Here is a 12,236-nt window from a genome sequence, read left to right on the forward strand (position 1 = left end):
CCTTAATGTCATGTTCCCACAGATATATGAGATGTTTCACTTGTGACCTTGATGATGCAGCCTGTCTTTTTGCTGCTGTTTTCTCTGGGTGCAGGAGCTTGAGTGGCTTTTGGAGATCAACCGTCTGACACATAGATTGCTGTGCAAGCACATGACCTTGGACAGTTTTGATGCCATGTTCCGAGAGGCCAATCACAACGTCTCAGCTCCTTATGGACGCATCACCCTGCATGTCTTCTGGGAGCTAAACTTTGACTTTTTACCTAATTACTGCTACAATGGGTCTACTAACAGGTAAGAAACAAATGTCAAAGTGGGGCCCATTGGACTCCTGCTGGAGAGCTATAGGTTTAAGTTCTGCTTGTTTGCTCTTTAACCTTCTGGATCAAAACCAAGTTGTAGTATGTAACGTATTTCATGCGACACAGTATTACAATTACAGCAGTTTTAGGCATATTTCATGAATTGGCCAGGTTTGGTGCATAATTGATCTTAGATTACAAAATGATGTCTAATCAAAATGCAGCTAGATTATAGAAAAGAGTCTAAATATAATTTATTATGAAGAACCATAAAGAAAACCTCCAAGCAACCAGTGGATTGTACCTATATTTTTGTCCGTAAAGCTGAGGGGACAGGGATGTTAAATGTACTACTCTCTGTCAATAGATTATGAAAAATCTATTTCCCTCTCATTTTCACAAAACCCAGATTTGTGCGGACAGCAATTCCATTCACCCAAGAACCCCAGAGGGATAAACCAGCTAACGTCCAGCCATATTACCTTTATGGGTCTAAGGTGAGTCAAGAAACAAACTTACCATTCAGAGCCCAGTTTGAAGGGAGTTGGTTTAAGCAAGTAGAATGTATAGAAGAATCACATATAACAAGTGATATAACTGGAACAGAAAGGTCCATGATCAAAACAAGAGAAGGAAGTATATGGTGGATTTTACTCGATGAATACTGATATTAGCAAGCAAACAGCTTCATTCTGGTTCCCTAGTATGAAAGTGCTTCTATGCTCCTACACCTGTACACATCTCTTTGCACTGTTGGAAATCCTGGTCACACAGAATGCTTGGAGGGAATGGGTGAAATTGGCTTTGTAAGTTGCCCACTGAATTCAGTGTGTCCAGTAAGTATGCAAAGAATTGCGGCCTGAGGCACCAGCAAGAAATTATCCTTATGACACTTAGTTGTGATCTAAAATCCACCCTTGAACAAGAGTCTCCTTTGCAGAACAGTCTGTTCTGACTGTTCCAGAGAAGAAAATGGGTTGACATCTGACTACCCATGCCACAACAAACCATGTTGAGTATTTTTTCTTGGTTGTAATATTGAAACAGCCTAATTCATATTCATACTGAAATACTGAAAACAGCACACAGCATCCCCAAACATATTGAAGACATGGTAGCCAGTTACTCTGTTTCACACCTCTAGCTGGGCTTTGAGCACCTTTTGTTTATTATTAATTTATAAAATGTATATCCTGGCTGTCTGCCAAAAATGGTTGCTCAAAGAGACTAACAATAGTAAAATACAGATTAAACCCAGAATCTCAATTAAAACATAAAAACAAATCAATTAAAAACAGGGCAATAAAAAGAGATAAACAGCACCCAACTTGTTTAAGTCAGCAAACCAGCCAACATGTAAAGGCCTGCTTGAATAAAAATGTCTGTGCCTGCCTGTGGAAGGACAATAGAGAGGATGCCAACCTAGCCTTCTGTGAAAAATAGTCTCAGAGCCTAGGAGCAACCACTAAGAAGGCCCTGTCTTGTGTCCCTGCAAATGTGCCTCCAATGTCTCTTATATGATTACTTCAAAAACTACCTAAATTAACCCAGATACACCACAGTAAATCTTTTTATTTAATTATTTTAAAAATAAGGCTTCTTTCTCTTAAATGTTTTCAAAAGGCAAATAAAACTTTACTGATGCAGCAGGTGAAACAAACAGAAGATTGAAAGCTCTTAGAGCAGTATTTTCTTCTATAAATCATGTAAAAATAGGTCAGCTGGCCAAAAATGGCCAAATGGTCATAATTTGTGAAAACTGTCTCACCTACACTTAGGTATATTAATGTCAGGGGAACCTACAAGGCAGTTGCTGTGCTTTGACATGTTACTTGGAACTGAATTTTAAGGACAATATTAGAAATTATGTTAAAGGTGTAGGAAGTGGCTACATCTTTTGGCCCTTTTTTTACTTTAGAGTAGTTGTAAGAACCACATTCTGCATTGGGACCCTAGCATAGGGGTGAGGATTGCCCCCCCCTTCTGCGTTATAGTGCCAAATAGTGATCTGGAAACTGGTTTAAATCCCCTTTCAAACCAGGCTTGCAAACTGGATTCAGATGTTTGACTCTTGTATGTTCTTCTGACCTATCCTGAGGCTTGTTTACAATATACATATCAAGCAGTGTCAGGGACAGTTGTATGTATGAGTGTCCACTGCGCATTCAGAGCTGCCCCCAAGGCTGCTGCGAACTAGGAAGCCTTTGCATGTTCTAGAGCTCTCTCTGTGCATCAGAGCATCGGTAGAGCTTTGAGTTGAGGTCAAGATGTAAAAGTATATTTCACTGGAGTCATCCAGTCTTACTATAGTTAATGGCCACAATCCAAAGAAGATACATGAACAGTAAGAAGAAATGGGTGTACAGGAAGAGCTTTGCTTGCTGTTCCTACCACTGCTAAAGAGACAAATTAAATTCTAAAGTAATGCATATCTGTTTGGCAGTAGAAATTGCTGTGGCATTAACAACAAAGCTCAGACTGCAGGCCTGGCCTGGCGTGCTTAGATCATTACTTTGGATTGTCACAGTGTATTTATGGTCCTATAAACAGAGATCATGCACTTGTTCTGTAGATGTTTGTAAAGAGAAATCTTTTTTTAATCATTTTTATTCCACTCTCTCTTTGCAATGACTAAAAAGTTACATTACTCAGAAATTTTGTTCTGTATGTTAGCCAAGGATTAGATCATTACTCGAGCTACGGACCTGTTGAAACCAAATGAAAAATGTCAGTTTCTTCATTTCGGAGAGGATTTCCATGTCTCTCAATACCACATCAGCAGTGATGTTCAGGCTATTCCACCACTGGCGTGGAGACCCATCACACAATTTGCAGGGTTGATGTTAAGTCAGTCTACAATATAGAGAAAGTGCAGTGTACAGCTGTCTCCACATGGGGGCCACAGTGAATAAATTGTCCCTTTGCGACTTTCTGTGTAGCTCAAATGCTTTCAATACTCCTCCACCGACTGTTACTTCACCAGTTTCTGTATATTTTATTTTCTTGACTTGAAAGCTGTTGTTGCCTGTTCCTGCGTCTTGTGTTAGTGTGGGTTAGAAAACCTAAATTCCCACTAGTGTGAGCTTGGCTTAAGTCTTAAGAAGGGTAAAGGTAAAGACGATTTTTAAAAGAAAAATAATGCTCCAGCGAAATCATTAATAAGAACTGCTTTCCCATAAATTTTATTTTAAAATCTTTATTTCTGATTTGGCTTTTCTATGCCTTCATTATAGGGCACTAATACTTAGATCATGTGTACCATGTAATTGATGAGTCGTTCTGTTTGACAAGACACCAGTGTACAATCATCATAACATGCCTAATATGCAAGTTGTGCTATGGAGATAAAGAGCAAATAATTAAACATTACCACCCTGCTCCAGTTTCTCACCAAGCCATGTATCACTTTCTTCATTTGAAAGCTGTTTGGAATACGTCTTCGCCCTGGTGCCTGGTGCCTTTAGGCATCGCTTGATGCAGTAAGCACTCAGGGACTTGTGGGCTCCGTTTCAATGATGCCCTTGTAAATGTGGATATTGACTGTGCAGTCCTAGACATAGCTTCTCAGAATTAAGATCCATTGAAGTTGGGGGCCTTTCCCCAGGTAAGTGCATATAGGACTGCAGCCTAAGAAAAATATTTCCAAACATGGCAAGGAAATACATGTTTTCCAAATAATACCACAAAGCTGCCTTCCCTGACTTCCTCATTCCTTGGTGCAGTTATGGCCATACTGATTTTTATGACTATACTGATTTTTCAGAGGCCCTGGTAATTTTTAAATATTTTTTTTAGATTGCCATAGTAACTGTTTTGCTCCTGTTTTTCCCAGCCACTGAACATTGCCTACAGCCACATCTATAGCTCGTACCGGAACTTTGTGGGGCCTCCACATTTCAAGACAATCTGCCGGCTCCTTGGATACCAAGGGATTGCTGTGGTGATGGAGGAACTGCTGAAGATCGTCAAGAGCCTGGTAACGGTGACATTTGAGATCAGGGATATAGCGCAGGCCAGGAAGTCAAACGACTTTCGCTGGAACATGATTTTTGAAATATATATTCTTTTAGAAATATATATTCTTTTAGAACATGCATTTAGAATATGTTTTCTATGGCATTTAGAAAAAACCTGCGTTGAAAATTACTTTGACATTTCAATGCCTCTTTTTGCTTGACATTAGTGTCTCTGTTGAAAATACTCTATTCTGGACTTTTATTGCATTGCGTTGCTTCTGCATATGAGAGCAAAATAAAGAAATCTGAAAATTCAAGACATTCCTATCTGCTCTACACATTTATAAAGTGTAATACCAATTTTATAGCAGTTTCATTGGCTGGCGTGGCTTTCCTCAAAGGATTTTGGAAACTGTCCTTTGGTGAAGATGCAAGGAATTCTGTTGGAGCAAACTTCCCCATCCTTCCCTCCAGATGATTTGGACTGCTACAATTCCCATGATCCCTGATGGCTGGGTCTGATAGGAGTTGTGGTCCAAAACATCTGGAAAGGAAGGCTGTGTTAGAGGTTCATGGCTCCCATCAGAGAGCTGTAGCTCCCAGAGTTCCCTGAAGTTTTGTTCAGAACCTCAGTTATGTAAAGTATCAGATCACCATGGCTATAATTCATTTTGATGTGCACATCTGCTGCTGGGATGTATCCACTTGTTAAGAGTAAGCAAACAAGCAAGCAAAAGTGTTTCACTTACTGAAATGTACAGAAGCTTTTAATAGGGCTGGTGCGTAAGTTTCAAGCTGTTTGCTAAACCCTGTATATCCACCCTTGCCAATTACCAGATATCTTTGAAAATGGATTTTCATTTGTGAAAATTTGTGATAGGGCATGGGGCTCGGATTTCAAAAGGCGGGGGATTTATATAGGGTTGCCATAAGAAAAGGAGGAAAGGTCTCTGTATCTTGAACAGTTGTATAGAAAAGGGAATTTCAGCAGGTGTCATTTGTATTCATGCAGCACCTGGTGACATTCCATCTTCATCACAACAATTAAAGCTGCAGGAGCTATACTAGAGTGACCAGATACAAAAGCAGGCAGGGGTCCTGCAGCTTTAACTGTTGTGATGACAAGGGAATTTCACCAGGTGCTGTATGCGTACAAATGACACCTGCTGAAATTCCCTTTTCTATACAACTGTTAAAGATACAGAAGCCCTGTCCTCCTTTTCATATGGTCACCCTATTTTTATATCCATTTTAGTGCACTTAAATTATTAATACTTCTATACTGGCTTTTAATGTATGTATTTTCTGCAACCCACCCCCAGCAATAAACTAGTAGCTCAGCTCACAAACTGAAAGGGGTCTCTTTTCAAGAGGCCAACCCTGGTCACCAGTCGTGACCATCTATTTTAATTCAGCAGGTGCCTCTGCTGATCATTAAAAGTACTCAGCAGCAGCAAGAAGAGTTGCAGCTTCCAGTTGGCGCCAAATGTCAGCACAACTGCAGTGTTCAGCTGCCCCCATCCCAGACTCTGCTTCGGAGGCATTCAGAAGCAATGGGAAATCTGAATGTCTCTAAATCCCAGCTCTTGATTTCCTCCTCCTCCCAAGCCTTGAACCCAGGAGAAGGATGGGAAATTGCTGCATATGAGTGTCTCCAAAGCTCAGAGACAAAATCCCACATGCCTGCATTTAAAAATAAATAAATTTTTAAAAACAAAATATGCATACAATAAGAACAGTACAGTATTATGTAGGACAATCAAAAAGGTGTCCTTTATCTGGTTTTTTGAAATAACATATATGCATTTTCACACTCAGTATATATGATACATTCTATGTTTCATATGCAAAATCCAAAAAAAACCAACCCAGTTATAAATATATATTCCCTATATATTCGTACATTTTATAAATGACGATCTGTGCAGTCCTATGCATGTCTACTCAGAAGCAAGTCCCACTGAGTCGGTATAGGATTGCAGCCTAAGTCAAGTTAGTGAAAAACAAAACTGAATGTTTGCAAATGTTCCTTTAATTCTGCAAACATTAAGAAAACATCTCCAATATTCTGCAAATGTGTCCCCTTCTTCATCTTTGTAAAACTGAACACACTTCCAGCTTTCAGTCCATCTTTTACAACTGACCTTTATCTTCCACTGTTTTCGCTAGTTGCAAGGGACCATCCTTCAGTATGTGAAAACCTTGATAGAGGTGATGCCGAAGATCTGCCGCCTGCCAAGGCACGAGTACGGATCTCCAGGTTGGTACTGGTATCACGTTATGACAGCCTTCCCCAGCCTGGCGTCCCTGCATTCCTAGCCATTGACCATGCTGGCTGGGGCTGATGGGAGTTGAAGTCCAAAACATGGAGGGCACCAAATTGGGAAAGGCTGTATTATGAGAGCATAAGACGCGCCATGGTGGATTAGACCAAGGTTCCATCTAGTCCATCATTCTGTTCACACAGCAGCCAGCCAGCTGTCGACAAGGAACCTACAAGAAGGACATGAGTGCAACAGCACCCTCCCACCCATGTTCCCCAGCAACTGGTGTACATAAGCAATACTGCCTCTGATACTGGAAGGAGCATATAGCCATCAGGAATAGACATGAGATGTCTAGCCTAGATGACTAGCCTTGATAGATATGAGATGTCTAGAGATGTTAATTCTTCCACTGTGAGCACCTTTATTTCTTTATGACATTTGTATATTCCCACCCAAGGGTGACTTGTGGGGTTTCCTGCTTTAGAGTAAGTTAGGCCAAGACTTGCCTAAGGCCACCCAGTGAACGTCAGAGCCGAACGGGGATTTGAATCCAGGTCTCCCTGGTTTAGGCACTACCATTTTTTTATTATTTATTATCCCACCCTGCTTCCAAGGAGCTCAGGGCAGTGTACATTGATTGGATTAACAGAATAACAGCCAACTATGGGCCATGCTACAGTACATTCAGCTATTTGTGGTCACCCCTGTGGTACAGCAGTCTCTGCACCTCTCAGCAGCCACCGCTGGGAGGCAAACCAGTTGAGTGAGCAGCAGCAGCACTCTGCGTTTGCCCAGTGTGGAGAGCCTGGGCTGCTTCGTAGGGCCAGCCTGCACTAAACGGAGCCTGGCGTTGCTACCTGAACCATTTATTCTCCCAGCAGGGACTGTCGTTACGAACAGGGGCACCATCCCGAGTCTACATCCATACCCTTCTCCCAGCTGCTGCAAAGAACCGTGTGCAACATCATTGTATGGATGTTGATGACAGAATTCTCAAAAAAAACCTGTTTAACGCACTGGCTCTTTGCTGGCTTTCGAGGAGATTTTCTATTTCAGCAGATCTTTTAAGGGTAGTTTTAAGTAACTTTGTTCGTTTTCTGTTTTCCTTGCAGCATTTATTGTAGTTTTAAATTGATTTGGCCAGCTTTTTGAATATTTGTTTTATTATTGGTCTTTATTTAGCTGTGTATGTTGCCTTGTTTGGGCCCATTCAGGTGGAGAAAATGGGAAAGAATGAAATAAATAAATGCTCTCCACTGGAGTTGGGTTTAATAATTGTGCCTATTATTCATTTTATTTTATTTAATTAATTTGTTAAATTCCTCAAATTAAATTTATCTAGGCGTTTTAGAATTTAAAACATAATAATGAAACAAATAAAATACCAATGAAAACAATCAATACAAAACTAATGAACATGCACTAGGAATCTGCAGAAGTGTTCATAATTTCTGGACACATTGTTCCTTTTTAGATACGAAAGTATTTGTTGTGCTGAAGCAGGAGTACAACAGTGCAACAGTACTAGGGACGTGTGAATCAGCAAAAGTCACATTTGTCAGAGTTCTTTGAATTCTACCTCAAAAGCTGATGTCCATCTCAGATTATGAGCTTCAGGTTTTTTCCCCATTTGCATAAAAATGCGTGCATATTACAGTGCACATTTTCCTAAATATACACCAAATACGCATTCCTAAATGTATACCTCAAAAATGTATGAATTTTTCTTCCCTTGGTTAACGTGTATAGTGTGCGTTTTCTCAAAAGTATTTTTAATGCACATTTTAAAAATGTATGCATGTTAGCAAATGCATTTTGGTGGGTCCACGAATCACATTGCAGGCTCAGAAATGTATGACCTTCGACCGCAGATTGTGTGGGAGCCTGCATTCAGATCTGAGAGGTATAAATTCAGTAAACTCTGGTCACTAGTGAACTGAAATGAATTTCTCATACATTCCCAAATAGCACAGATGTGGCCATAGACATCAAGGAGGGTTGAATTGAATGGAGAGCACATGAGGTAGCCACTCCAGGACTGCAACTATTTTATTTATTTATTTTATTTATTTATTTTATTTATTTATTTATTGCATTTCTATACCACCCAATAGCCGAAGCTCTCTGGGCGGTTTACAAATTTAGGAAAGGAAAGGAACCTGTCGTGCAAGCACTTGAGTCATTGCTGACTCCTAGAGGGACACCTGCTTTCGCTGACGTTTTCTTGGCAGACTTTGTAGCGGGGTGGTTTCCCATTGCCTTCCCCAGTCGCAGTTACCTTTCCCCCAGCTAGCTGGGTACTCATTTTACCGACCTTGGAAGGATGGAAGGCTGAGTCCTCGGAAGGATGGAAAGCTGAGTTGACCTGAGCCAAAGGCCTGAGTTGACAGCAACTTGCTCTTCTTACCTGGTAGTGTTCTTTTCTGTCATAACCATCCTTTAGATAATTTTCTTTCTCTCTCTTCCTTTCTTCTCCCAAGGAATTCTGGAGTTTTTCCATCACCAGCTGAAGGACATAATTGAGTATGCAGAGCTAAAGACTGATGTATTCCAGAGCCTGAGGGAAGTGGGTAATGCCATTCTTTTCTGCCTTCTCATAGAGCAGGCCCTGGTGAGTTAAAATGAATTCTTTTGAAAATTGGCAGGGCTAAGAAATACTTCAAACAAAGAAACAAAAATGAGCTGTCTGAGTTCAACAAGGCATTAATGTGGTTGCAATCTAAGAGAGTGGTGCCATTTAGATATGTATGATGCAGAGGATTTGGCATAAGCTGTAAAGCTCTGTAAATGAGAACAGAGTTTAACGAGGTGACACGATGCAGCCAGAATCTAAAAGTTGCTGCATGTGGCAATTATCCCAACGTGAAAGTGGTGCAGATTGTGGGTTGGTTGTACATCGAGGAGGGCTCTGTGTTTTGAATTTGGCTTGGAACAGGTTGCCATGAAGTTTCAGTGTAGATTGAGATGTGCTACATACAGACAGCGTAGAGATGCAATGGTGAAGGGAGGTTTGGGGTTGATATACATGGCATTTTGTGCAAGACAATTATGCACTCTGGAGCTAGTCCTAGCAATCCACATATATTCATGATCTCAGCCGTCATTAGTGCCCTGCCTGTGTTAATCCACGCCACTTCAGGTATGGCAGCAAAAGTGGTGTCAGTGCAGAATGTGTACTTTGCCTGACATTGATGTTCGAATCTCAAAAAGTTGCGCCTGTTTTCTCAAGGTACCCACTCTGTACTGCTTCTTGCACATCTGGTTTAGCACCCAACACCAAATGGAGGCGTAATCTACACCAAGCAGGGTATTGCATTATGAAAGCGGTACGAAAGCGGTATGTGTCTATGGGCCCCAACAGTTGTCGGTGCACTTCAATACCACTATAAAGTGGTCGTGTGGCTCCTGCCTTTTATATACTGCTTTCATAGTGCAATGTCCTGCTTGGTGTAGATCTGGCCTGAGAATGTGGGAAGCTGCTATCTTGTGTTTCCCATCTGCCATTAAAATGAAGAATGCTAGGATATTTGAACATATCATTGCTCTCTTGAATAGCGCCTTCTCCCATTGTGGTCCTTCTGATCTGCGTAATGTCAAACCTGTGCTTGATTGTGCGCAACGCCTTTTTCCTCTTACTTCATCCACTTAACTGCTTCTCATAGTAGTGACACATTATTAGTGTATTAGAGAGCCAATGTTCTCTTGCCGTAGCAGCAGGATGCCAATGGCAGCATGAAGGTGAGTCATATGCAGAGGGAAGGTATTTCAGGAAGGATGATAAGAAGAAATTATTTTGAATGTATGTGTAGAAGGTTATCTAATCATTCTCTCAGTTTTAAGCCATTCAGTGAAGATTTTGATTCTGCGTGTAAAATAATTAATTCCTTTGGACTTTCTGACATTCATAAAGCTACATAGTCAATGTGATACAAACTCAGTTACCAAGTACACTTGTATTATGATTTATTCATTTGTCCTCTTTGAGACTCTACTTATCTCCTACTTGTGACTCATGGGAGAACATTTTGACATGAGCTTATTTTGCTTATCTTCACGGTTGCAAAACAACAAATATTATTCTGGCTCGCAGGTCCAGAGCAGTAGACATTTTACCAGTACAAGTTAACTCCTGGTAGAATGGCCTTTGACGAAGGCCTTCAGAATTCATGATTTCCTGAACATCATAATGAAACTCAATTTCTAGTATAATTTTAAAAACACTTATCTCTCAATTTACTAATCTATTAACTTAATCAGGTGCTTGGAATATGCAACAGGGCACAGGCAGTTGATAAAAACCAAGGTATGGGTACACAAGGATGGCTTCCTCCTTGCCTGCTATGGAAGGAGAAGGGGCCCCACATGCTCGTGGAGTTCCTGCTACTGTAGCCAGCAATGAAAGCCTCCCTTCTATGTTTGACATTCTCAGGGTAAGATAGAATTGGACAAAAGCCCCAGTTCTAGTGTGGCCTTTCTTATGAAGTAAGAAGCACTTACATCTCATTAGGCAATTAACTGTTCATAAAAAATATTGCAGTAGAGTTGAAATGAGTAACTTCATGCCCATCTTCTAAGACGTTCATGAAGTTACTATTTGTAAACGGCTGAGGCTTGGATGAGGGACTGTGCACGTACTTTTGACACTATAAGGCATGGCTGGAGATTGGAGAATTGATCACAGCATTCCGAATGTGTCCTCACACAGATATATTGACACCTCCTCCTTTTGCAGTGTCTTGCCTCTTTGCATGCGGCCTGCAGCCATCATGGTTTACTTTGTTGCTCTACCGCCCTGTAGACTCATGCAGAATTTGCTGCCAACCATTACTCAAGTCTCCTCCAGCATTACTGCTTCCCAGGTCTTGCCTCTTTGTGTGTCTGCAGTTTAGATTAACTTTGGATATCTGTATGTGTTTTCAAGTTGCTTCTCATTCTGTGGTTCCTCTCTTGGCCTCTTCCAGCCCATTCCTAAGTATGGTTACTTGGAAATGTCCCCCTGCCTCTCCACCTGCCCTCTCCACAGTGGGGCTTTACTTCCAAAAAAAGTATGCTAAAGATATTCCTCTCTCCCCAGCGCCATTTCTAGGTCTTCCTGTTAGCATCAAAAGTAAATGCTTTACATAGAGTGATATAAAATAAAAAATATAAGATTATGTAAGACTTTTTTCATTCATACACATGCGGCTTACAACGACAGAACTACATGAGTCTCTCCCAGGTGTTGTGTGAACCTAGAAACAATTGCAATTAAGTTGTCAGGCTGCAATTTACATTCACAAGACTTGCTTCCAAGTAAGTGTATTTTATAAACAGACATTTATGTTCTCTTTGTTATGCATATACCATTGAATGACCCACAAGCCAGCTGTGTGTATCAAGATGACCCCCCCCTTTTTTTAAATAATTCTTACGCTCTTATGAGTCCTTTTTAATGAGTCTCCAAACTTAGTGTAGGTACAACCTGTAAAGGCACCCTGGACATTTCATCCACTTTTAGCGATAAGACATTGGGCCTATCTGCAACAGCTGTTTTTCCCAGGGAAGACCCTAGAACAGCCTTCCCCAACACAGCACCCTACAGATGTGTTAGAGTACAACAACCATCCTCCCCAGCTAGCATGGCCATCTGGAGGGCAACACGTTGGGGAAAGCCACCCTAGTACGTACCAGAAAGAGCTCATCATGCCAGATAGTGACCCTGATTAGGATCC

The 12,236-nt window shown here is 41.0% G+C and overlaps 1 protein-coding gene across 3 annotated transcripts in view; it reads left to right on the forward strand.

Moving 5' to 3' along the window:
- CYFIP2 (cytoplasmic FMR1 interacting protein 2) overlaps positions 1-12,236 on the forward strand; it is a 68,101-nt gene that overhangs the window by 40,126 nt on the left and 15,739 nt on the right. For all 3 annotated transcript variants that reach the window (XM_063120918.1, XM_063120920.1, XM_063120919.1), the window contains exons 21-25: positions 95-294; positions 712-799; positions 4,135-4,278; positions 6,428-6,518; positions 9,006-9,136. In XM_063120918.1, coding sequence (XP_062976988.1) covers positions 95-294; positions 712-799; positions 4,135-4,278; positions 6,428-6,518; positions 9,006-9,136 — 654 coding nt within the window. The remainder of the gene's footprint in view (positions 1-94; positions 295-711; positions 800-4,134; positions 4,279-6,427; positions 6,519-9,005; positions 9,137-12,236) is intronic.

Source organism: Elgaria multicarinata, chromosome 3 (genome assembly GCF_023053635.1).
Source record: "Elgaria multicarinata webbii isolate HBS135686 ecotype San Diego chromosome 3, rElgMul1.1.pri, whole genome shotgun sequence".
Taxonomy (NCBI): domain Eukaryota; kingdom Metazoa; phylum Chordata; class Lepidosauria; order Squamata; family Anguidae; genus Elgaria; species Elgaria multicarinata.